Here is a 26299-nt window from a genome sequence, read left to right on the forward strand (position 1 = left end):
CTGTATGTTCTTTTCTGAGGAAGTATGATCATCTTCCATAAAAAAAAAAATCCATGGCACTACATTACACTTCATAAAAATCCAAAGAAAATAAAATCATGTAATCATTTCTTTCTTGACACAGTTGCTAAAGTTTTGTCTTTTTTTACTACAGATGTTTAGCAGCACATTCAATACCCACGAGGCATACTCCAACATAAACTGATTAATGGTGTTACCAGGTCATCTAGAAGAGGTCTGAGTATAGTTAATGAGTTGTGGTGTAGCACAACAGCTGGTCTGTACAGGTGCTTCCATTGCTACAGATACTGGTGGAAATATATAAAAAATACTGCATTCAAGTACAGCCCTTTTCAAATAGTTCATAACTGCTCCCAGGGGAGGGAAAAAGCAAAGACATGTAATAACTCTTCCAGGTAAATGTTTTTGTTGTTGTTGTTGTTTTTAAATCAATGAACCACTTGCCAGCTGTACTGTAAGCCGCATCGAAAGAAGGGGACCAATAGGGCAAGGAAGATAACTGTCCCCCTCTACTCTGCCCTCATAAGGCCTCATCTGGAGTACCGTGTCCAAGCCTAGGCCCCCCCAGCACAAGAAGGATGTGGAGCTATTGGAGGGTGTCTAGAGGAAAGCCACAAGGACAACGAAAGGGCTGGAACACCTCTACTACAAAGAAAGGTTGAGGGGGTTGAGCTTGTTTTGTGCAGAAGAGAAGGCTCCAGGGAGAGCTCACTGTGGCCCTCCAGTACTTGAAGGGAGCTTATGTGCTCTGATAGTGATAGGACAAGGCAGAATGGCTTTCAACTAACAGAAGGGAGATATAGGTGAGATGTTAGGAAAAAAATATTACTGAGAGGGTGGTGAGGCACAGGCTGCCCAGAGGAGCCATGGATGCCCAATGCCTGGAGGTGCCTAAATCCAGATTGCATGGAGCCCTGGACAGCCTGATCTGGTGGGGTCAACTCTGCTCACAGCAGGAGGTTGGAATTTGATGACCGTTCAGGTCTCTTTCAACCGAAGTCATTCTGTGATACTATGACTCTAAGAATCTTTCTTTCTGCTGGCAATTTAGTTGGGAGGAGCAGGAAGAAAGGGCTCTAAAAATCTCTTTGTACTGGAGCCCCCCTCAAGATAAGTCCACTTAGACAGTCTGGGACTGCAGAGAGTTAGTTCAGGTCAGTTATAAGCAAGAACATGGGGTTAATGTAAAAAAAAAAAAGAGCTACTTTGGTCTTCAAAGTAGCTTTTAAAGAGCATGAAGTAAAACAAAGCATGAGGGATACAATGAAGAAACAAAATGAGGATGGCATTTTGCATACCCAAGTAAAGGTTGGCTTTTTTTTTTTTAAATGCATCATAATGTTCAAGCAACCTTGTTTATGGCTTAGCTTATCCACAAAGACTCTGAAGTACAATTTCTTTAACCAAAACTAGCAAAACAGAGGTAAAATACTGGATCTGAGTAAATCCCACCATGTTCACAGATTCCAAGCAAATCTGTTTGGTGCTCATCGCTGTCAACAGTCCCAGGTGTTCCCTGCCAGCTCTGGTACGGCCTCTGCTGGATAAAGGCAACATCAACCTCTTCTTAGGTGTCATTTTCCCTATCTGTAATAAGAATACATCATGAAGACCAACTAAACCATGGTCCAAAGGTAGCCTTCACATGGCAGCAAAGATAGTCACCTCCAATTGCAGAATGAAGCACAAGGGTTATCAACTGCTATTGAAGAGTTTTGTGGCATTCAATGATATGAAGCTGACCAAAGACTTTTCTTTCAGACATTTTCTGACTTCTCAGAACTACTGTGTCTAAACAGATGTATAAAGTTTACAGTGCCTTTGTCCAGAACTAGAACTTCATTACTACTGTGACCATCTTGGATACTTTAATTCTTTCTGAGCAACAGTCTTGATGTTAAAAAGAAGCCAGAGATCTGCAAACATTTTGCTTGCTGTTTTGCTCAGGAGCCATCCTGTCCAGTGTAAGCTGATCTCCAGCTGCAGCCAGTTAGCCTGTTATCTTGGTAACAGGTGAATAACCTTAGTGTCATTCTGGTGACCACACAAAGTCTGTTTAGAGGAATTCAGAAGTTTATTTGCTGTATAAACAGGATATGACAAGAACTAACCAACCCCAGCAACCCGCTCATTCTGTTTACTTTGCTATTGGTCCTGTAAAATATAAGAGGTGATTAAATCCTTGTCAGGCATTCCTTTTCCCTTTGCTTTTTGAAGAGCCTTCTAATGCAGGGGATTTTTATTTTTGTCCAGTTATGAAACTTTTTGCTGTTATAGCACTCTGTTGTAGCTTTTTTTCTGCCAGAGCCACCCCTCTCCCATTTGAATTTTTGGACTGTGATGACCCAGATGTCTTGGAAGCTGTTGACACAGCACTGCAGAAATACAACGGAGACAGCACTACTGGTAATCAATTTGCTCTGTACATGGTGACGGAAGCCAAGAGAACAGTAAGTAGACTTTGCAAAAAAACATGTTGGAATTGTTTATGCACTCTGAATCAGATTTGCTCCATCTGATTTACAAGGGATAGAAAGTGTGGCAGCAAAGTATCTTGCAGAAATATTTACCAAAAAAAAATAATCAAAGAAATGGCTTGCATAGTAAGATAGTTGTCACTATGACAAGCAGGGATGTATACTATGTTCTTATCAGTGGAACTGTGTGCTGATGAATTGCTTACTAATGCAAGGATTAAAAAGCAAATAATAGAAAACTTATACCACTAATACAATTTGTCTTACTTGTCCATCCAGTTTTCTCCTTTCTGTTGGAAATTTTACCACTTTCTGCCATCATTAAGATTTTTCAGATGGATGGCAAAAACACATTATGAAGTGGATATGTCTTGACTAGAAGAGCTAGTATCACACGCTAAAAAAAAAAAAGACAGACTTGATAAAATTCACCAATGCTGTGAAAAAAAATGTTCCTGAATATTACTTGATTGACACTAGTCCTGAGTCACAGATGTATACAAAAGCACTAGGTGATATTTTAGTCAAAGAGTGACAGTTAAAATTAGAGAAGAAATAAAGAATGAAATGTGATCTCTTGCCTGCAGTCCTTCTGCATAGAGCAAATCTAACAAAGATTATTTACCTCTGAGACACACACCAAGACAACATTACCGTAATGATGACAAGCATTGCTTTACTTGAAAACATTAGCAATTTTTTTCTATTGGATTGGAATCCCAGTGTCAGAATATTTTGCACTCCAAAATCACAAGAAGCTTTGACCCAGATGGAAAGGGGACACAGATTGCTAAATGCTTTACAGTAAACCACCCACATCTCCTGGCACCTTCCCTCTGGCTTTCCTGTTATCAGACTGGGGAGATCTTAGCAGACAAAGACTGAAATTTGTCAAAGCCTTTATATAATTAAAGAAATTAATACTCCCATAGCCTTTATTGAACTACATGCATTGTTAACAATAGCTAAATGCAAACCTCTTAATACCATAGCTGTAACACCACCTTCCTTTCTGCTGCCTTATATTAGAGCTATCACACAACCTCCTTGTCCAAAGGACAGATATTATTTTCAGTATTTTGTCTTATGTTCTATTTTTAAGAACACATATTTAATGCAACTCCTGTTCATCTTCCTCTCAATATACTGCCCTTTCTTGAAAGATCTGAGGTGAAAATCAATTATTACTTGAATCGTTGATCTGACTGATGCTAAAGAAAAAAAGAAACAGAGAAGGAATCTGCAAGAGAGAATTGTTCATATTCTATAGACTTTTTCCAGAAAGAGCACAGATTTTACTCATTGCTAGTCTCACAACGCTGAATGCATTAATTAAATAGCTGGTTATTATATATTCATGTACATTCATTATTGATGAGGTAATAAAACATAAAAGCTGACTGGCGGAAGACTGAACCTGCCCCAGTTAAAGGCACAACTGTTCATAAAAAATAATGAAATGAAACAACAACAAATGACATACAGAAACAATGTATTTTCTGACGAGCTTCATTTGTTCACTGAACTGATTTATTCCAGGTTTAGAAAATCGTTAACAGATAACAGGGTTTGGTCTTTAAATCCACATCCCAGACAGTATAACCTGATGCAGTTCCATAAATGTCAATTTACACCTGCTGAGGATTAAGTCCATTATATTTTTAGAGACCTTTTCATCCTGTCTTACAGCCTGCAGTCATCACATCACATACTTCAACTTTCTGTAGAGATGTAGCAATGTATAACAGGAATTGAAAGAACAAAAGATAATTCTGTCTTCACCTACACAAGTGTAAATTCAGTACGCTCCACCCATGCTAACTCAGCTTCTCTTTCTTGATACCAGTAAGACAAGAATTATCATCTGGTTATCCTCAGGTGATACAATTGAGAATTAATGTTGAACTACAGCAACTGTGTGTGTTTGTATTTGAAAAAGTCCACTGACAGAGCATTTTTAGTGACAGTAAACCAGAACTTGTCATTATATAATCTCTGAAGGATGAGCTAAGACCTTGCAGTTAATGTTACCTGTTGGTACAGGCTTACTACTCAGTTTATTGCAAGGAGAAAATGCCCCCTTACTTAACAACATCAGAAGCGCTTGCACTGGTCACGTCAAACTTCAATGGTTTGAAAATCTCAGGGGATTTGTGAGGCCATCCCAAGAGCAGCGCAGCCTTTAACACCCATAAGGATACTGCAGGAGCAGCCAAAGGCTGCCTCAGAAGCCCTCGGCCCTTTTCCCCTAAGTATGCAGGGCAACTTATTTACCCTCACACCACGGAGTACAGGCAGTTTGGGCACCACCAGGCTGCTCCAGAATAACTGGCTATTGCTACCTCTGGGATGCCTGTAGGGCTGTACATAAGGAGAATGGACAGATTTGGGAGGAGAACAAGTGTGAGGGAATTGAACAGGAGCACAGTCCAAACTAGTATTATGCTAATTATCCACGCAGCGACACCAATTTGCTTATTTGGAATATGCTTGAATGCAAGTAGAAAACCTAATCACTTATTTCTGTTGTTAAAATCCTAGATGCAGTATGTTAAAGCATAGGTAGTAGGACATACCATATTTGCACTTACAGGTAAAGACTCAGTAATATACTTAGATAATTTCTGATGAGATATGGGAGACCTTTCACGGAGACCAGCAGCTAATCTGAAACCATAGTATAAAACATAAGGTAACCAACAGATAGTACTTGCTCTTTACAGTTCTTTTCACTGATGTCTTGATTTATCACTATACAAATGATGACTTGCTTTAAGATAAATAAGTACACAGATGTTGTAAAGTATTGCATGATCAATAAGTATACAAAGAAGTTAGGCTAGTAAGATTATCACGCAAGAAAAGATGATCAGAAATAAATGAAAAGCACTCACCAGTGTTGTAGGCTTGCAAGAAACTCCACAAGGGATGATCTCCAGAGAGAGATCCTCCCTAAGGGGCAGTCAGCCCTTAAGTGGGTCTAAGAGAGATGCAGCCAGGCTCCACCCCTTTTGATCACACAGCTGAATTGCCTTCACCTGTGCTCCTGGGGCTGACTCAGTGCTCGCCTCAGGTGATCAATCAGAGGTTCAGGCTGTGACTCAACTGTTCCCATACGCTTGCGTATTGTTTTTATCCAGGTAGGTCCTGACAAGCAATTCCATGTGAAATATCAGATACGAGAGACCACTTGTGCCACTGAGGAAAACAAACTCTGGAAGGACTGTGATTACAAAGCATCTGCAGAAGCTGTAAGTATTTCTCCTCTTTAAAACTTCCCAGAACAGAAATATCAGTATAACAACCAGGACTTTGCTCTCCTGGGGGGGGGAAAAAAAAAAAAAAAAAAAAAAAAAAAACATGGAAGAGAATTAACTTTTTCGGCTATGCTGGTTTTGATAGTTTATAGAAATAAAGTATAGAACAGAAGAGTTTACAACCCTGAAGTTAACCACCGTATTTATGAATTTACCACTATAGACCTGAATTTCAGCAGAAGGGATCGTTTAAAATCTTCGGTATGATGGTTCACAATAAATCCAACAGAAGGTACACTAACAACGAGAATGTGAGGGATATCAAACGTCCTATTGCTTGTGTATAATGGAAAGTTGCACAACCAAACCAACCAGATTGGCACCAATGGAAACAATGACAAGGAAGCCACTGTGGCAGAACATTTACCAGAGGGTGCTTAGCAGTGCAAAGCCCATCTGGCTTGTGCTATTAGAAAGCACTTAAAAGAGGAGGTGCAATCAGGCCCACATAGCATACAGGAACACTGCAAATCCCCAGCAGAAATCATTGTCATTTCATACTGTACAGAAAGCATTAAAAAAAAAAGTATTGAAGAGGGATCATATTATTTGAACCAATATGAAATGTCATGATTGCTGGTGCACATCTTGTATCAGCAGAGAGGAACACAATTCTTTAGACTTCATTTATGAGAATGTGTTCATTTCCTTTATTCTGACAGCAAAATCTTTAGTTAATTAACACTTATCAACCATGATACAAAGCAATCTTCTAAATAAATTGCTCAGTTCATTCTCTGCTCTCCTAGCAAACAAGACAGTTCCTTTTCCAGTAACAAAACAGCAAATTTGACATCACTACAAAAGAACATACAAACTTGTTCCCCAGATTCCACTTGCAACTGTCAACTTTGTTCAACAGCTGAAGAAATTTACAGCACAGTATTTGTTTTCATCAACCAATCTTACGTCAAATGTTGCTGTATGTATTTGCAGAAAACAGGAGAATGCACAGCTCAAGTTCACATGAATAATGCTGAAAAAACAAGTAATATTTCACAAGATTGCAAAATTGTTCCAGGTAAGTAATTATTTGGGGCAGCATTCATAAAGTACATAGAAAAATAAGAATGGGAAAAACATCATGCTGGGACTTTCCAAAAATTTTAACAGTAGGAGTTCCTCATCATTCTATTCAGACTTCACAAATCATCTTTCAAAAGTAACTGCATGTTAAAGGTAAAAGTTTCACTCCACTGGTATGCACACCCAAGCTAGGTGTCTAGTGGGTGTGTAGTAAGTTTCCTTACACATGGGAAATGAAATGAATTTGCTTAAGACCAAAAGCACATCAGTAACATGGAGACTAGATACCCCTTTCCACACTTGAAGTTTCTTTCCTTACTTAACCAAGTATGAAATTGCACCAGAAGTTAACTTTCTCCAAGCTAAGAATGACTGTGTTATTTCTGTTAAAGCTTATCAAAACAAGAATTTACTCACAAATTGGGGGGGGAAGCGGGGGGTAGGAGCAGATTTAAGTTAAAAAAAAAATAAATCAGTAGTGATAGAATTATGTATGACAAACTACAACATCACTTAGATCCTAACAATGGAGATTATTAGAGTTTTACCTTGCTTGCCTATAAAATATTCATATAAGACTTACGTTTGCATTGTAATTCTCTTCATCAGAAATGGGTCACATTGCTTGAAAGCTTTGCTTGTGATATTTCTGTATCTATGGCTAGCATTCATGTAAGACAAATCTGAGCTAGTTTTAAAAATCCATCTAACTGGTAGCACGGAGCCAAGTGCACATTAACTACAGAAGTATTTACCACAACTTTCAAATTGTTAGCTTATATTTGTGGGCTTGTTTTAATTTGTTCCCTAGCTCTCTTGATTAAGGCTGTAATGTCTGTACCTACAGCCAGTGTCTTTCCAGGAACTCACACAAATTCCATGCTCTGCTACTGCAGAGGCCTACAATTAGTAGGGCAATGGTGACATCTAGTTGCCAACAGAATGTGTGTGAATCTCACAGAGCGAGCATGGGGAATCTGCATCTAAATCTTTATTTAGAAAGCTAAAAAACAACTGCCACAAATTAGAAGAACTACATATTCAGCCTAAGAAGTTCAGCTTGTTACACAACATAGCAACTCTGAAAAAAGCATGCATCTTTGTTCAGAACTTAGAAGAATGTTAAGACCAAAATCTTTCTGGAACTGGGTGTTCTGTTGTCCTATATCACCCCATTTTCAGGGAGTAATAATTTTTGTGTAATGCATATATGGCATTCATTGCTGAGTCAATAGCCAGCAGCAATAAGTGATGCTAGAAACATCACTGGCTAAATTTTTTTCAAGTGTCTCTTGGAGATCTAAGACTAAGTAGTATTGTTTACATTGAGATATTCCACATGTACAGAGAAGCCAAATCAAATGCAAAGGATTCAAACACAAAGAGTTAAGCAACAGACTCTAACTGGTGAGGAATTTCCCCTTCATGTTCAGGGGACACAAAGTCCAGCCTTCTTGGTGGAACTGTTTGATCATGCTGACCCTGGACTGATTCCCTGGCTGATGCAAGCAGGCATTACGCCATTAAAGTCAATTTATGTCAGCTGAAGATCAGGCACACAAATTTTATTTCAATTCCCTAGAGACCACATATTGTCCCAAGCTCAGTGAATCATGAAATTAATTTATGTACTGAACTATAAAATTAATTTATGAAAATCTAATCCATGATTACTAGAAAGGAAAGAGAGTTAATAGGATTAGTAGTAGGAAACAGAAGTTTGAGCATCCCATCAAACTTGCCTATCGACAACCAATCCAGTTAGCTATGCCTGAGAGTAACACGAAGTGGCAAGTGGCAGCTGAAGTGAGCAGCAGGGAGAGCTCACACAACAGAACAGTAGAATAATAGCTCAACTATTGTCCCTAAGGAGCTCTAAGTCAGGGCTGTTCATGTGGGTGAGCCAAAAAGCCCCTGCCAAAGTCCCCTCCTGGAACACGGTGAGGACAGTGAGCAGCTGCACCCAGCAGGTGAGCTTTGAAGAATCTGAAGAACATCTCTTTAGCTGTGACCTTCACTGCTTTTTCCCTAACGGCATGGGGGAAGGCCCTTCCTTAGTGGTGTCACAACTACCTGTAAGGTTTTTAATAGATTCAATGACTCCTGAACTCATTTATTCCTCTGAATTAAATTTGCTGCTGGATAAAGGTTTCATGGATGGCCTCTACCAGCACACACAGAAGCCTGTGTCTAAGTACAATGAGGGTCTTTGTAGGCCCTGAAACTAAAATCTGGATTTTGCTGATCAAATTCTGGATCTGGATTCTGCTTAAAAGCAGAAAAGATTCTGGCACATTGAACCCTTTTTTTTTTTTTTTTTTTTTTACTTAATATGAAAAATTAAAACCTGAGGTTTCTTAACATGAAAACCTGTGTTTTTTTGGTTTGTTCCTTTCCAGTTCAACCAATGATACCATCTACTCAGGGTATCTGTCTTGGATGCTTTCATACTTTACCAAGTGACGATTTACAAGTGTCAGAAATTCTGAAAAAAGCCATTAAAAAGTTCAACAAACACAGTGAAGAAACTGTCCTTTTCAAACTTGTGGAAATAAAAAAAGCTCAAAGACAGGTCTGTATATGATTTTTTTTCTCTACATTTTTTAAAAAGATATTTTAGTTATATATATGTTTTTGATTTTAAGGTATATTTCATGATAAAAGCATACAGAATTCATATAGAGCACAGACCATGTAAATAACTCTCTTTGCTTACACAGAATCAAAAACTGTTGCTGGATTTTCAGAGCTATCAATTTTATGAACTGGTTTTAAAGGCTTTTTTTCTTTATCTGCAGCTACAACTAACCGGTGTTGAGCACCAGTTTATTTTTATTCAATGCTGACACAAGCACCTTGTGTCATCTCAGATGCTCTAGAGTGTTCCACTTGGCTTGTCCATGAAGCTCCAGCAGGAACAGATCTCTTCTAGGTTTTGTGCCAGCTTGTGCAGATGTCTCTCGTACTCTACAGCCTCTCAAACAGCAGAAGGCACCTACATTTTGCAGTGCAATAGGACCTGTATGTCAGTAGCTGATATACACCACAGGGTAGGTGAACCAGTGGAAGAAAACATGGATAAGAAAAAAAGCAAGCTTATTGCTGGCTGAAAGATTTCTGCACAGAAGAATATCTGCTTTGCAAGTGAATGCTCAGGCTGCAGAAATTTCTGGTACTGCAGGCAGTGCTTATTTCCCCATGAAAGGTTCGCCTATGGATTGGCATGATGCTGCTAGAAAGCCAAGTTTCTAATTTGCTTTTTAAACAGTATATAACTCAATACCAACTACAAACCCTTTTATTTGTGTATGTTTTTACTTTGCCAAAAAGCGTCTAGTCTCACAGCAATTTGACCCATGATTAAATTGACAGTCCTTTATTTACTGATGGCAATAATTCTCTTAGCTGAAAGACAAGCTTACACAACAATTAAGTCTTACATGCAAATGTCACAGAGACTGCAATTCAGCAGCTCAAAAGAAAACTCAAAAGAAAACTATCATGACACTTCTCTGGCTAATAGAGACTCGTCACAGCCTTCTGCTTTAACTGATCTGGGATGGAAAGTTTATCTTTGATTCTTTCTTTCTCTTTTTTTAATCTAATACTACCTAATCCAACACTGTGACATGGAGAGATTTTAGGGGTGAAATCAATAGCTGCAGTGAGGAAAACAGAACTACTTCCTGCAGAGAAAATGAAGGGAGGTCAAAGATCTGGACAAAGCAGGGGAGGGGGAAAAGGCCCAACGCAGACACAATTACAAGCAGATGACAAACACAGGACACTCAATAACAAATGATGCCAGCAGTGTAAAGTTACATTATTCAGATACTAGTTTACTATGTCACATACTTAGGAACACAGGAACTGCCAAGCTGTATTAGGGTAGTCATCCATCCAGACCAGCTTCCTGTCACTGGCAGTAATAAGTAACAGATATTTCAGAGGAAAGTGCATGAAACCATGCATTACAAGGCTACAGGCTTGCCAGAAGCAGAATCTGAATATAAACTGCATTTCTAATAACTACTTGACTTAGTTTACTTTCTGTACTGCAAGGACAACGTTTTTTGGTTAGCTCATAAATACTGTATGGCTCAATGACTGCAATGAGATTTGATGGATGGAAGGCGCTTAGAAGGGTGGTTTTGCTTTCTTCGTTTTGCATTCAGTAGTGGAACTTCAAAGTTTGTATTAGTTTACATAATGTAAATATCTCCTAAATATCTGTTCCAGGTGGTAGCTGGATGGAATTACATAATTAAATATGAAATCAAGGAAACAAATTGCTCCAAAGACCAATTTCAAGATTTAACTCATGAATGCAAAACCACTTCTGAAGGTGTAAGTAATCTTCACAACTTATTTATCACAAAAATATCATATTAACAAATAACGGCTGAGATCTGACTCAAATATGTATTTTACAGCCTTGCTTAACTTAGCTAATGATGTTAAAATTCTGGCTTACAGATAACCATCTATTTATGCAGTTCTCTCTTGAATTAGTGACTAAGACTGAAATGTTTGCAGATTACTCTATGGAATCTGAAGTCTCATCCTAATAATAAAAGCCTTAAGAAATTCCTATTCAGAGAGCTGTTCAGACACAAAGCAAAAAGTTATTACAATTAGCTGTTTTCCCAGCATAAAACATTTCCTAAGCAAGTAGCTGAATTGCTACCTATCTCTACTAAAGCCCAAATAAGAGAGCTTCAAAGGAGACTTACAAATACACATAATCTGGATCAATAGTGCCACAAAACCAAGTACTTCCTTTGTTGCTCTGACGTGGAACAGAATTAACTGTAGCAAAAAGAGAGCTGCTCTCTCAACCAACCTCCTGGACCATCTCACCAAGGAGTGGGACAAGTGCTTGTGCCAAATCCAAAGCAGGAACGTACAGTCATGGTGAACAGTGGTGGTAAAGTGAGGGAAGGAGCCACAGGAGCCCTGACTCCCATCTGTTTCAGCTGTCGTGGAAGTGTGTGGTTGGACATTACATTACTGTTTGTAAATGACTCCTTAGAGGTCTCAAAAACATTACTGCATTTCTGAAGCATTGAACAAAAAAGGAAAGAATCACAACACAGTAGTAAATAATAGGAGACTGAGAATCTGGCTAGATGAAACAAAATTCTCTGTTAGCAATGCTTGCCCTTAAATATTAAGCAAGTTACTTATCTTCTTGAGCCTGAGTTTTCCAACCTGGCACTGGGAGATAATGGCTTCTGTCCATCTTGCATAATCCAGGTGAGTTACCACCTTTCCATTCTGATTTGATCACACAGTGTCTGCGAGACTGGATCTTTATCGATGGAATAATTAGCAGCCAAAACTAAGACAGCAACTAAGATCAGCAACCGATCATCTGGAGATACTATTAGAATATGTTACAAAATATTCCACTCCTTAGAATAACCAAATTCCACGAAAGCTGCTTGTACTCTACACCATGCATACTATTCATTCTGAAACAGAAGAGCCAGAACTGCACCCTGCACTCAACATGTGTGTGAACCACAGAGCTGTACTGGGCCATAATGCCATTCTTTCTCTCTAGACTAGATAATAAACCTTGATGTTATTTTTCCCCCATTTTTCTAAACCACTGCTAGGCAGATGTTTTCATAGATGACACTTTCAAGTACATCATAGCCCTAACATCATGAATCTATCAGCTCAGTGCCTAATGTGAAGTCAGAACTGGCTTCTCTCTTGTGCATTACTTTACATTTCTCTATATTAATTTCCTTCTCCCAGATCAACATCTAACATCCAGCTCTTGCAGTCCTTTCTCTATGAGACTAACCATTAATCCTTTGCTATTTCAGGTATTTTTACTGGGTATTTATCCACACAGGAGCCTTTCCTCTTATTCTCCAGTTAGTTTGTTTCCTTTAGAGACTTCAATAAGAGACTTCATTGAAATCTTTCTGAAAAGCTAAGCATACTTTATCAACATCAGGTCTCTACCAATTTTTGTGGTGCTTTTGAAGCAATCTGCAAAATACAACTTTTGTTTACAACCAATTCTGATATAGTTGTGCCAATTAGTTCTTTCTTTACATTCTAATAATTTGAATAGTACAGACGTGAATCTTACAGATCTATGACATTTAAAAAAGAACAGGATCACATTTTTGTTATTATTTCAACCTAAAATAGCAAGGCAATCTTAAGCACATCATCTACCGCAATTCCCCTGGAACACTTGGGTGAATACAAGCAGGCCCAGAAACTCAGAAATGTTTGATTTGTTAGATGTGTAATCTTCCTTCTGATCTTTGGAGTTTAAGACAAATGCCAGAGTTCTCCATAAAATTGGATTCTGGTTTGTAAACGTCTCTCTTTCCTTCTGTAATGAATACATAGAAATAAGTCACTTAGCCTCTCTTTCACAGTTTTATTTTCTCTAAGTGACTCTTTAAAACTCTAATCATTTGTTGGCTCTGCAAACTGTCTGTGAGGCTTCTTGCTCCTCACATATTGAGGGAAGAAATTATCAGTAGTGTGGTTGAGTCATTTGTTAGTAAGAACAGTGTGAGCTTTTTCATTGTTTCTACATACTAAGAAGCTGGTTTTATTTGTTTCTTTTGTTGTTACTGCAGCGTATAGGTAAATGTGATGCCAAAGCATATGAAAATCTTCGGGCAGAGATTGTAGATATTGCAAGCGAGTGCAAGATTCCAGGTATGTAATTGGCACTAACAGTTCTGAAAGTTCTGCAACGTTGATGTTTCTATTACAGTCATAAAATAATAGGTAAGATAAAAATCCAAGAGATGAGAACTGATAACAACAAGATAAAGCAATTATTTTAAGATGAAAGCTGCACTGCCTCTTAATGAAGTCTTACTGTAGAGTTTTCTTTCTCTTCTTATAAATTTTTCATATGCTCTATTTTATTCTTTTGAAAGGCAATGGAGACAAAGGCCAAAATTGGTAATTCAGCTATCAATACTATTGTTTATTTCATACTGCATAGTTACAGTTCATTTTGATATATTAGAAGCTTATTTTTTTCCTGTTAAGTAAGCAACTTAGAATTTCTAAGTTCATTACAATCTAATCCACAAATTGATTTCTTATTAATGTTTCCTGCACCTATCTGTTTGGAGACAGATTCTAACAGTTTTAGGGCTTTGTAACAGGGAGTACAGTATTACTCCATGTATGTAGTAAGTGCTGCATTCTCACTTGTTACTCATTTGCTTGTTTTTCTTCAACAAACGTCTTCTCTGCCTTTATTTGCTAGCTATCCACATTCAGTAAATACAATTCTTGTTTGTGTGAGAGAGCTGTACTTACATCTCCAATGCAACACTAGGTGCTGATGCAGTGCTCTTTCAGATAACCAGGGTACAATAACGCTGATCATATGAAATGCAAAGATATTTTGGTTTAATTTGGTAGACTCAAATCGGAAGTGTGCCAGAAGGCAGGGGTTTACAAATAACTGGTTTCCCCTGCCTATATCTAGACTGAAACCTTTGTTCCTTACATCTGAAATCTGTCGGTTTCTTTCAGCTGAAGAAGTGGTAAATCCTCCCACTCACGTTTGTCCTGATTGTCCAAGGACGATCCCAATTGATAGTGCAGAACTGAAGGAACTACTGAAGACTTCTGTGGAAAAGTTTAATTTAGAGACCAATGACGACGTCTACTATCAAGCTACAGACATAGAATCAGCGACAGTTCAGGTTGAGAGTTACTTTTCCTTTTAAAACTGATTCTCAGTATAATACAAAAATGGGGAGCAGACATGGCATCATTAATGGTCTAAACATTAGCTAAACTGAACATTTAGATTTCAAATAATATTTTTCTCTAAGCATTAGTACACATGGTAACTGACATATCTATGCACTTTTTCTTGTGAAATTTTATCCACCTTGGCTTGGATTTAAAAATCTCTGGCCTCTTGATTTTTTTTTTCTTTTCTTGAAAGGCGATTGTAGAAGCATGGCAAGAAGGCTAGCACTGTCTATCTGATTTCTGTATCTCTACCCCACTTTTTAATCAGCCTTTGTAATATTCCATAGACTTCTGAAAGTAGAGAAGATTTATTAGACAGAACTACCCACTTGATCTACCACACCAATACTCTGTGCATTATTTTAGATGTTATCTACTCTACAGCAGCTGTAAGCTCTAAGAAATGGAAAGAACTGAATATAAAGCAAGGGAGTAGCTCAGAAAATACCGTGTTGGGAACTTCTCATGAGCATAATGGGCACCACTGGATAATATGAAGTGCACAAAAATTTTTCTGATCAGCTCATGTTATCTCACTAACAGTAAGCATGCTTTTCCATCTTTCAAATATTTTTATCAGTCTTCACTTAATGATTAATATTAACATACACACTTTTCAAAATTAGACTTAAAGAATTTCATGTATTTTCCTGTCTCTAAAGCAAGATACATTATCTTGGGCTCTGTAAAAATACTAAGAGAACTTGTACCAGGCACATTCTTCAATCAAAACAGTTTCCCTCCTTAATATATTTGGCAAATATGCTCATTTTCAACTGAGTCTGCTCACCACACACTTCATTTTACTCACATTCAACTCTTCTTACATCATATTTGGCTCCTTACAATGGTGTCTCTAACAATTTCATTTGTTATTAATTAAATTATGACAGGCATCCAATAAAACAAAGCCAAAACTGTGGACCTGTTTTTCTGACCTTTCTGTCTCCTTCAGTTTCTATGTTGGAATTTCTGAGAAAGGGAACAGGAATAAATAAGTAAGTTGATTAGAAGCAGATAGGTTTTCTGTCAAACATTTTAATACTGTTCTTAACATACATTGCCCCAGGGGGTCAGGACTTGTAGACTATAAGTCATATGAGCCTCTAGTATTAGCTTGTAGAAAACCATCTCTGCCTCTGAGTTCTTTTCAATAAAAATGCCTTTATCACAAAAAGTCTTCTTGCTAATTTTTTAGGTGGTAGCAGGACAAAACTACAATCTAGTATTTTTTGTCAAGAAGACAAACTGCTCAAAAAAGGAGTTTGAAAAGCTTAATGAGGACTGTGAAATCACAACAGACAGTGTAAGTAATGATGACGTTGCCAATGGTAGTGTTTCTAATGGGCAATTCCTTTGCAATCTGAAACACACACAAAGTAAACTCACATTTGATCCTGATTTCTGTTACCTTCGCTTCAACAACAACAACTTCCAGTGTTTGCAACCCCAAACCAGTGACAACAGCATTAAAACAAGAAGCTTAAACTGAGTTACTTCAACTGTGGTATCTTGGTGCTCAATGCAAAGCAAAAGAGACTTTTCTCTGATAATGAAGAATCAAAGAAAGGAGGTGGCTGTGATATGAAATGATGTCAATGCTCCTGCATCTGTTGCACTTTCAGTAAAGAAAAGTGAGAGATTTTAGCGTTCTCAGTGTGCAAAGAAATTGTGCTTCTGGAGTACGTGCTGCTGATACTGGGAAAATCTATTTCAGACACTGGAAAGTAATGTTGATAGAGCCAGAAACCATTGATGAGGGAGCTGTTGGGAAAGAGAAGGTTCTTCATTTTCATTCCTTTTTCCTACCATATGAACAGTGCTTATCTCTAAGAGCTAAAAACTGTTAGTGCAGCTGGCATTACCCAGAAAAATAAGAAATACCTCTCATTCTCTCCATTTCCCAATCTTTAGTAGGGGTAGTATGATTAACAAGCAATGTTTGTTAGGAATGAAGATAAAACAGCGCTCCAAAAACATTGGGCACAAATCCAACATCCAATTCAAAACTGCAGTATAGTGTTCACAGAGGCATCCTAAGAGGTCAAAAAGCTAAGCAGTGATCTGTCCCAGCATAGACTTCTCCATCATTAAAACTGATTCCATATATACTCAAGTAAAACTCCAAGTATTTAAAAGTATTATTAAAATGTAAAACTTTTTGTGCACAACTTATTCATTTGTTGTTTGATGTTTTTTTGCCTTAACATGCTGTTTTTTACTTTTTCTCAACAGCAACCACTGCGCTGTGAAGCACAAATTTATGTGGTCCCATTGGAGAAAAAAATCATCCACGAAGTTAACTGCTCTCAATACCAGATAATGGTATGACAGCTTTTCTTCACTACCCATCATCATTAGGGGAGGTTCAGACTGGATACAAGAAAAAAAAAACATGTTTACAATAAGAGTGGAGAGGCACTGGCACAGGTAACCCAGAGAGGTGGTGGATGCCCCATCCCTGGAGACATCCAAGGTCAGTCTGGATGGGGCTCTGAGCACCTGATGGAGCTGTGGGTGTCCCTGTTCAGTGCAGGGAGTTGGGCCAGATGGCTTTTAAAGGTCCCTTCCAACTCAAACAATGCTATGATTCTATGATAAAAGAGAGGAGACCTAGATAAATGTTAGGGGGAAATTTTCCACTCAGAGGGTGCTATGGCACTGGCACAGGCTGCCCAGAAAAGCAGTGGCTGCCCCTCACTGGAGGTGTTCAAGGCCAGGCTGGATGGGGCCCTGGGCAGCCTGATCTAGTGGCTGGGAACCCTGGCTGAAGCAGCAGGTTTGGAACTAGAGGATCTTATAGGTTCCTTCCAACCCAAGCCATTCTATGATCATAAGTGAAGGCATACATTAATTTCTTTATCCATTCCAGAAGATCCCATTACTAGCTAGCCATGAACATGGACAGTTTGAGAGCTTCAGAACGCAACATATATTTTTCTTATTATCAGAACAGCTTTAGTTCTGATTGTAATTCTGATGATTGCAGGTTGTTAGTTTGGGTTGTTTTTGTTGCTGTTTTTAATAAATCCAGAAGTTCCTGTGCTCCCCAATCAGGAAAAGAAGATTGAGTGAATAAAGTGAGATTGATTAACCTGCATTCACATTAAGCAACTTTACTACGCTCAGCACTTTCGTAATTATCTATTCATTCTTTATGTACAACTAATACATGGCTCTCCTTTTTGTCGCCCTTAAAATATTGTATCCACAACTTCCAAAATTAGCTCCAACCTGAACAACCCCGATTTGCAGTTAGATAAGGATCAGGCTCTACAGTTGACAGAAATGACCCATTTTTTTCACAGGACTGTGTATCAGGCACTCAATCTTTATTTTCCAGTGGAACACTGATGGGGGAATAGAGATTACTCAAAAAACAATCAAATATTTTATAGTGTCAGCGTTAACCTCTGTGTATTATTTCCAACAGTCCTATGAAATATATATGTCAAATGAAGAAATAAAAAATTGAATAGCTACATTTCATGTGACAAACCAATCCAGATCTAGGGTGTATTTCTGCACTGAGACTATCCAGAGATGTGTCAAACTTCAGTATATCAGAACGCTATACTTTAACAAGAGCAGGGATAATTAGTCGTAGAAATGAACCGTATTGTTCATAAATTAAAACAAATGCATATATTCCTCTCCCAAGTTAACTGGCAGAATTTCAGTGATATATTGCTCTTTTAATATACAGCTGCTAAAATACTCCATAAAGAGGATGTTTGTTTTCATGCTTATTACAGACAAAAAAGATTATTAAGATCGCTTTGAAAAATCCAATTTTGACCCATATATTGTAATGAGGTTTTGACCTTGCCAAATCTGAAGCCATTGCTCTCGTATACATAACAAATACAGCTATTACTGCATTGTTTTTCAGACCACAATGTTGAGAATGCCTCCAGGATTCACTCCTTTACGGAACTTTGTTGCACTACCAGAGGTAGATGGAACTCCACCCTCCAATACAAATGAAGGAGAAAGTCAAAGAACTGATGAAGAAATAAGAGAAGATGACAGACAGGGACCTGATGACGAAGGTGAACCTGGGCACAAACACAGACATCAACATAGGCACGGACTGAAAAAGGATCATGAATTTGCCAAAAGGCACAGGCAGGAAACTGACTGCAGGCACAGGAAGGGCCATAGGTGTGGACATGGAAAACACGGTAAAAATGGTAAACACGGACATCACAAATCTGACTCTTCTGAGGAGTCCGGTGAAAGGGTTTTTAGTCAAAAAGAAACCCTCCCATCATCCACTGCTGAAACAGCATTAGAGCTCCTTAATGCAGAGCTTGTAAGGACAGAAATCGGTACTCCTACAGAACCACTACATTCTCCTGATACCTCTTCACTTAATGGGATGCCAGATCACACAGAACCTTCTCTCCCCAAGTGTCCTGGAAAACCCTGGAAACCAATTCTGGACCTGCCCATTCCTTCCAGCTTTCCCAGAGAATTCATAAATGAGGATCTCTTGCCTTCTGTTGCAGAGAACGTCGATCTTACAACGGAAAACCCACCAGATCCCCTTGATCTTGCAGATGCATTACAATAATTCAAGCATCACAGGATCCTCTCCAAAAGCCCCACAGAGAAAACCAGAGAATATCTGCCTTTTGAAATATATGAGATCTAAGAGGCAAAAGCTCCTATTCAGTCAGCTGAAATACTCAAGTTGGTCATCAGTGCTCCGCGCCTGCTTAACTGTTGCACATTTGGCAAAAACGTACATCAGGCATGGCACCAATGATTCAGAAGTTGTCCAGTGATGGGACTGGGCAAATCAACAGCTTTCTGCTTCCAAAGTTCCAGTCACAACCATCACATCTGCCCCGTGTTGCTACGAGCATACAGCAAACCATTGCATCCAACTTCACTGTATTATGTTTAAAAAACAAAGAATTTTGTAGATTACATGAAGAATTTCAACCAAATATGCACAACACAAAATTAAACCACTACAGAGCAAGGATGCCTCTCTTAGATATCTGAAATTACATTTCTCTAATTTCCAGGAGCGAATCTTTCAAAGAAGAAAATAAAATAAAGGAACTTATTTTACTTGTCAATTTCTTGATTCCAAATAACATTGCCACCAGTCTATCATTAGTAGCCTATTCTGTTGAACCAGATAACAAGGAGAGCTCAGAAAACGCTCAATAAAGCAGCTCTGTTATTCTCTTAGCACAGTATGCTAATTGCACAGCAGAGTTCTGATGACAGAGATCTGCAGGGGCAGAGGTGCTCAGACATTACAGACAGCAAACACTTAAGCTACCCAGTGTTTATCTACTCTCTTCCATTCTACGAATACGTTTAATTCAGAGAATGGGTTGAGTTTTCTATTCCATGTACCTACCAAAACCTGAGTTTATGGTGGAATACATTGACTAAAAAAGCCAGTAGTTCCAGCAAATGAAAACACAGTTTCACCACATGTGGATTTGTTCATTCATTCAGCTGGAAAAACACTCTACAATAAATACACAAATAAATGATTTAATGCTAAATTGGTTCACCTGCTAGAACCACTGCCTGGTCACACATGGAGTTACTGAAAAGGTGCTACAAGTGGTAAAGCTTTGATGCAATAAAGTGGACAGGGGTAAAGAAAAGAAAAGCAGGCAGCAACTTAACAGAAAGGATGAAAACAGAGAAGGGAAGGGTCAAGTGACTGATGATGATAGCACTGCCAATGAACGAGAGGATGGGAGATGGAAATGGGAGATGGGGAGGAAGGGAAAAAAAAAAGACCTCTGCAGTAGTCATGAGAGAGCAGAGCCCTACAAATCACAGAACTGAACTGAACTCAGACTTTCTGAACCTAAACATTCCCCATTACGCTTTTCTTCTCCTGTAGCTGGGTTCTACAGATGCAGCCATGCTCTGGCACTCCCCTGGATCACACAGCACACAGCCACACAGTGCCAAAAGAGCTCTGCCTGGTATCTAAGAAGCCATGAAATCTATTATTAGAAAAATATCTCTGAATATAAATTCAGCCTGGTTACATAAATCTAAACATTTCTTTAACACAGTTTCAGTGGCCATCCCACAGATGTATATTCCTTATTTGTCATGACTGGTGTTACATAATCAGAAACATTGTCCTTTCTGAAAACAAAATTAGCAGTCTTTAAGAAATCAAATTTAGCTACGGCCCTGCTTTAAGGACACACATAAAAATAAGAACTTTTGGATCTCCTGCTAATCAGATCCTGGGATTTTCTCATTCACTGTTTTCCTTGCAGGATAAAATGCAAAGTCTACATTTTCTTTTTAGCACGTGACAAGCACTGATCGTACCAAGCCATATAAAGGAAAGTCCTAAGAGTTATGTTTAGTTGTTTGATTAATTTTCTTTTCCCCCCTGAACACTGACTAGGATGATTCTGGGCATAACTGGGAGTTCTTTGCGTATAACTCCAAGTTCAGGGCAGTTTTTCTTTAAATTATATAGCAATCTAAGTAAATCATGAAAAACTGCAGCAAGAGAAATAAAGACACAAAGACAAGAAAAGCTAAGCATCCTTCCATCTCTGATTCAGCTGAATGAAAAGACAGGCAGAGCCTTGCCATATTGCCCCTGCAGAGCACTGCTGCACAGCCACAGGCAGTGAGCGGTCAGAGCAGCACAGTGAGAGCCAGCACTCCTACGCTTCTCACTGCCTTGAACTTCTCATGTATTACAGTGATTATGTGAGGCCTCAGCAGTGCTTCGTGCAAAGAAGACCATTTCAATTTTGACTTATTGGTTTTATAGTGTACAAAAATGATTACTTTAAAAAAAAAAAAAAACATTATTTATTAAAAAACGGTGTTGCAGTGTAAGAATTTGCAAACAGCACGTTCTGACACTTTTAGAATGGAACATTTCTATTTCCCACTGATGTGCTCCACAGAAAGTTTTAGTAATAACAGAACGGCGCTTTCTGATGGAAAAACATGCTGTCAGAAAACTACTGACCTGCTCTGAAACACCTGGCTGCTGAAAAGCTCTTCAGAGCCGCCAGTTTCTCCTCCCGTCGGAGCCACTGGATCGCTCCACCCAGTGCGTCCCAACCAGTAATTTTCCTCCTCGGCCAGCAGATGGCAGATTTTCTGCTGAAGCTAAATCGCTGATCTCCAAATACCATCTCCGAATTAGGGTTTCGTGATTGCCACGAAAGGTTTAGCAGGCTTAACAATTAGCGTGCCTTTTGTATCAGTAACACCACACTTGTGCAACCTGTATTAAATGCTAAGCTCCATCAACAGAGCTTAAGAAGTTTGCCAGTTACTCACTATTTGGGAGATGTATAAATAAAGCTGAACGTGAATGTAAAAAAATAACAGTAAATCCTGCCTCAGAAGAAAAAAGAAATGGCATTCTGGCTCATAGAGGCAATTGGAACTGGTAGTCCAGGGTATGAAAATACATCTGAATTAAACCTCTGTTCCTCATACTGCTGATAACCAGAGCCACCTGATGGCCATTTTGGAACTGTCTGGATTTAAAGCACTCTTTTCACTCGTTTGTTCCATCTGTGGCAAGGAGACAAAATACGTATTTAAATGACATGCAAAAACCTCCTCAGCTTTGCTATGGGCAGCCTGCTGGATGCTTGTTGTAATTCAGACACAACTTTTAGTTATACTCTGTAATTCCAGTCCTCATTTAATGCTATGTTCCCAAAGTATAACCAGCCATGGAGAGAGCTCTGCAGGCACCTGACAACAGAAAGTGGGGAGCATGAACAGCAGACATTGGAATTTTATGAGATGTAAGAACTCATTTATTTCCTTGTTTTCTGAAGTCTATTAGTCATCAAGATAATTGCTCTCAATTCAGGAATCACAGCTCTGAGGATAAAATGGGCTTAAGTGGCTACAGAACTAGAAATGGCAGCACTGCGTGGCCTCCAATACTCAGACAGACAGACAGACAAAATACAATATCCAGATTTCTCAAATATTCCTAAAAACAACTGAAACAGACATTTTCGATTTCACAACCAGCTACTCACACACAACTCTGGATTTCACTGTGTTCACAAACTCCATTTTTGCAATTCAGTTTCCACCGTTTAATTTAAGCACCAAACGAATTTGATTTGGTACAGTGTAGCTATTAATCATGTTTCTACTGCATTCCAAAGCAGGAGGAAGGCTGTTTCAAGAAGGAAAGAGTGAAAGTTTTCCTAATTGGGTAAGGCATCTTGCAACAAGTACTATAATTTCTGGTGCTACTGAACTGGTTTATCTGCAGCTCAGCAAAAACCTGAAAATAAGCTCTAAAGGAGTAACCCTTCTCAGAACATGATAACAAAGATCACAAAAACCCAATCTTCTGACCCCTTCTGCCATGAATTCCAATATTGCTGATTTGCAATTTGAATATGAAACACTGAACTACTGCTTTCACATTGTAAACTTGCTCTTTCAGTTCAAACTGAGTGACAGAGAATAATAATAATACTAATCAAGGGATACTGATTCGGGCTTCCCTGAAATCAATCCATCATTGACAAAATACTTCCTAAAGAAAAAAAAAATAAATCAGCTCCAGGTGTTTAGGTGAATTCAGAGTGATCATTTAAACAGCCTTATGACAGCTAAACTGAAAAATCGCATTTGAGCACAGAGGCCTGATTCTAAAACTGTGCTGAGAAGTGCTGCTACTGGCTGTAAACGGTAGGGCAGCTACTCAGCATTTCTACAAGTCAAGCCTTAGAGCACTGTCAGTGCCCGTGCTGTACAAGAGTTGTATTACTTGAAAGAGACAGAACTGGACACAGAGCAGTGCAGCACCTCTTAGCAAACAGAAAAAAAAATGTGATTATGGGCAACATTAACCCTTAAAATAACTCTCACATTTGTAAGTTTTGGGAACTGGTGCAGGTCCTGGCATTAATCACAGCAACATCAGTGGCTTCATTGCTTTTTCTTTTCTTTTCTTTTCTTTTCTTTTCTTTTCTTTTCTTTTCTTTTCTTTTCTTTTCTTTTCTTTTCTTTTCTTTTCTTTTCTTTTCTTTTCTCCTGGCCCAAATGCAGAGTGTTCTGGGCAAAGTTTTGCCATACTTCATTCTTTTCTTAAACACTTTCACATTATAACCCAGATTGAAGAAGAAGGAAAATAAGCATGAAGTACAAGATCTCCTCTGTCTTCGAAGCTCCATACAAACACATGGACAGATTAACAGATTTATAAATAACTCCTTTGTTTAGGCTAGATTTAGATCAACTCCCTTTTCCACCATAATACAATCAAAACACCTCTGAAACTTCCACAAAAGCTTATAGACACGATAGTTATAGCTTACACAGCCTAAGACAGAGTAGTTTTGATCTGAAGGTCATAAAGTATCTGCATTCCACTTCACACACCAAGACATTGCTGCATTAGCACTACAGTAGGTTTTCACTTTTTCAGAATAAATATGTACTTGGACACCATCAGTTGCAACAAAATAAATATATGTACTTTATGCAAAAGATACTTACCCCTATCTGAGAATAATCTGTCAATTAGCAACATGAGTGCTTCTAGCTGTCTGTTTTTTGTAGATGTAGAATTACATTAAGTTGATCTAGGACTGTGCAACAGTAACTTCCCACCAAGTGCTTATCTAAGCCAACTAAGTTTTAGTCTACTTAAGGATCACTCATTCCTCCCTGGACAGTCACTCCCTACAAGGGGTGCAGTGGAATTGCCAGATGAGAAGTCATGGCTCACCAGGGAGCTCAGATGCAAGCAGTGCACGTAAGTGACTGGAAGGGGTGGAGCTGGAATCCACTCCTCCTCACCCTCATTCAAGGGTTAGCAGCTGAATAAAGATTGCATTCCTCTTGAGCTGTTTCTGGTGGCAGAAGTAGAAAGCCAATTTTCTTTCTTAATTACCTGTTACTGCTCTGCAGTGCCTGTATCCTGCTTGAAGGAGCTCCCATCACCTTCTCTTGTCATATGGGGTGTTTATTATATAGAATCATACTTGACTAAGGTATTGTTTGGGATCTCTGAAGAACTCCAAGTAATGTGATCCACAAGCTGACTGAACTTCTCTGAAATGCACAGTCTAATGGTGTGTGGAACTCAGATACATAATTATTCACTCCAACAAGATACTAGTAACCCTTTGGAGCAGAAAATCACTAAGCCTCCTACTGACATCAAACTAAATGCTTGTATCATCAAGGGTTACCTCAATCATGGATTAAGACTTCATCTTCATGTGTTAGCTCAAGGAATCCATGCAAATCTTAATAGGATGTCATCAACCACTGGCTTCACTGAGGACTGCTGTAGGTAAGAATGGTTCCAAAGTCTGCAGATAGCCTATCTGCTGTGCGTGAGACTGACAAAATGAGTGTGACTCACAAAATGAGTCAAACTCCTAAGTAGTACACTTACACATTTGTTCCTCATGACGTACCTCTGAAACAGCAACTGATGTGTTCATAATCAATAGATCTTTTGCAGTGCAATTCTCAACTCAGAAATGGCTTATACAACTGCTATAATCTCACAGAATAACCATGTCAGTGAGAGACTGTAAGGCTGACAGCAATCAGAATCTCAAATACACTTTTATTTATAACCTGTACTGATGATTCTCGATCAATCTATCAGGCTGCTACTGGAAAAACTCACTCTGTGCCAATCTTCAGACAGAATTCCAGGAGAAACAGTCAAACATTTGATAAGTGGTGATAAAGTGCAAATTAAGAAATTGCAAAGGAAACTGACAATTCTGTTCTCTCCAAGCATACTCAATACATTGAGCAGGTGGTTGAGCAATATAAACACACTTCTATCAGCGTAGCTAAGAAACTCAGTGTTATCATTGCTTTTAGTACACCCTCTAAAAGCTGTTTTATTCTCTTCAGGGTCCTGCTGTGAAAACATGGCAGGTGTGCTGGGTTTGCTGAGCAGGGCACATGGCTTAAGTCATGTCAGAAAATGACAAGAAACTGAGAATGAACAGGGAAGCAAAAGCAAAAAGCTGCAATATGTGACACAACAGACGCAGAAACAGTGACAACAGCTTTTGGGATGAGAATTTTGTGGGTAATTCTGCAGAGATCATGGAGAGTCTTATTCCACAGAGCTTTCCATGTTCAAGAAGTTCCACGGAAAGCAGGTCTGATCTCAGTTTTGTATTCAGCATTAAAGACTGATAAAGGATTAATTTATCGTAACAACTTCACTGTAAAAAAACAACCACAATTGCAGTTGCATTTTGAAAGGCTTCACAGTACTGTACTGCTGAACGTAACACATTTTAATACAGAGCCACAGAATTTGTAAGCGTATGCTGAACATTTTCAGCACTAATTTTACTTCCTGCTTATCTCTCTGATTTTTTCACAGTTGTCTTTACCCTGGGGAACAATCCTAACGCCAGCACAGTGCCAAGAAGCAGGTATCTGGAAGCAGCAGTATTTTCTAAACGATAGCTCTGCTTCTCCTCCCTTCTTTGCAGCATTTCCTCCTGAAAGCATAGGAATGCGCTTGCTTGCTCATCACTCCTGCTACCCTAAACAACCGAGATAGCTTTGTTCTTCTGCACCAGCAATTCTGCTCGTGTACACTGAAACTGAATTTCCTTTTTTAGACAGCAAGGACGCAGACTTTCTTCCTCTTCTCCCTCCCTCTGCCTCCCCACCCCCTCTTACAGCCTTTGCGTGCCCTCATCT

At 38.8% G+C, this 26299-nt stretch overlaps 2 protein-coding genes and 1 long non-coding RNA gene across 5 annotated transcripts in view; 1 reads left to right on the plus strand and 2 right to left on the minus strand.

The window, feature by feature from the left end:
- LOC116235421 (uncharacterized) overlaps nucleotides 1–26299 on the minus strand; it is a 93937-nt gene that overhangs the window by 61926 nt on the left and 5712 nt on the right. For 2 of the 3 annotated variants that reach the window (XM_090147531.1, XM_090147530.1), the window contains exon 4: nucleotides 24805–26094. The exons of the other annotated variant lie outside the window; for it this stretch is intronic. In XM_090147531.1, coding sequence (XP_090003657.1) covers nucleotides 25940–26094 — 155 coding nt within the window. In that variant the 3' untranslated portion in view covers nucleotides 24805–25939. Of the gene's footprint in view, nucleotides 1–24804; nucleotides 26095–26299 lie in introns of those variants that run through there. 3 annotated transcript variants of the gene reach the window in all.
- LOC149916636 (uncharacterized) lies at nucleotides 147–5609 on the minus strand. The gene is made up of 3 exons (XR_016469702.1): nucleotides 5393–5609; nucleotides 2766–2895; nucleotides 147–1608 (listed from the first exon to the last, which is right to left on the minus strand). It is a non-coding gene; the product is annotated as an uncharacterized LOC149916636 (long non-coding RNA).
- KNG1 (kininogen 1) lies at nucleotides 2227–19689 on the plus strand. Its single transcript, XM_031603577.2, has 10 exons — nucleotides 2227–2471; nucleotides 5639–5749; nucleotides 6752–6836; nucleotides 9241–9413; nucleotides 11081–11188; nucleotides 13456–13537; nucleotides 14375–14547; nucleotides 15801–15908; nucleotides 16838–16927; nucleotides 18495–19689. Exons 1-10 carry the CDS (start codon nucleotides 2277–2279, stop codon nucleotides 19176–19178), a joined length of 1809 nt encoding a protein of 602 aa, XP_031459437.2. The 5' UTR covers nucleotides 2227–2276; the 3' UTR covers nucleotides 19179–19689.

Source organism: Phasianus colchicus, chromosome 10 (assembly GCF_987193195.1).
Source record: "Phasianus colchicus chromosome 10, bPhaCol1.hap1.1, whole genome shotgun sequence".
NCBI classification, from domain to species: domain Eukaryota; kingdom Metazoa; phylum Chordata; class Aves; order Galliformes; family Phasianidae; genus Phasianus; species Phasianus colchicus.

What these genes read in the sequence shown, in the direction of transcription:
- KNG1 (XM_031603577.2), top strand. Translation starts at nt 2,277, where the DNA reads ATGAAACTTTTTGCTGTTATAGCACTCTGTTGTAGCTTTTTTTCTGCC. An exon ending in TGACGGAAGCCAAGAGAACA is followed by an intron (nt 2,472 to 5,638) that starts GTAAGTAGACTT and finishes GTTTTTATCCAG; the next exon opens with GTAGGTCCTGACAAGCAATT. An exon ending in AGATTGCAAAATTGTTCCAG is followed by an intron (nt 6,837 to 9,240) that starts GTAAGTAATTAT and finishes GTTCCTTTCCAG; the next exon opens with TTCAACCAATGATACCATCT.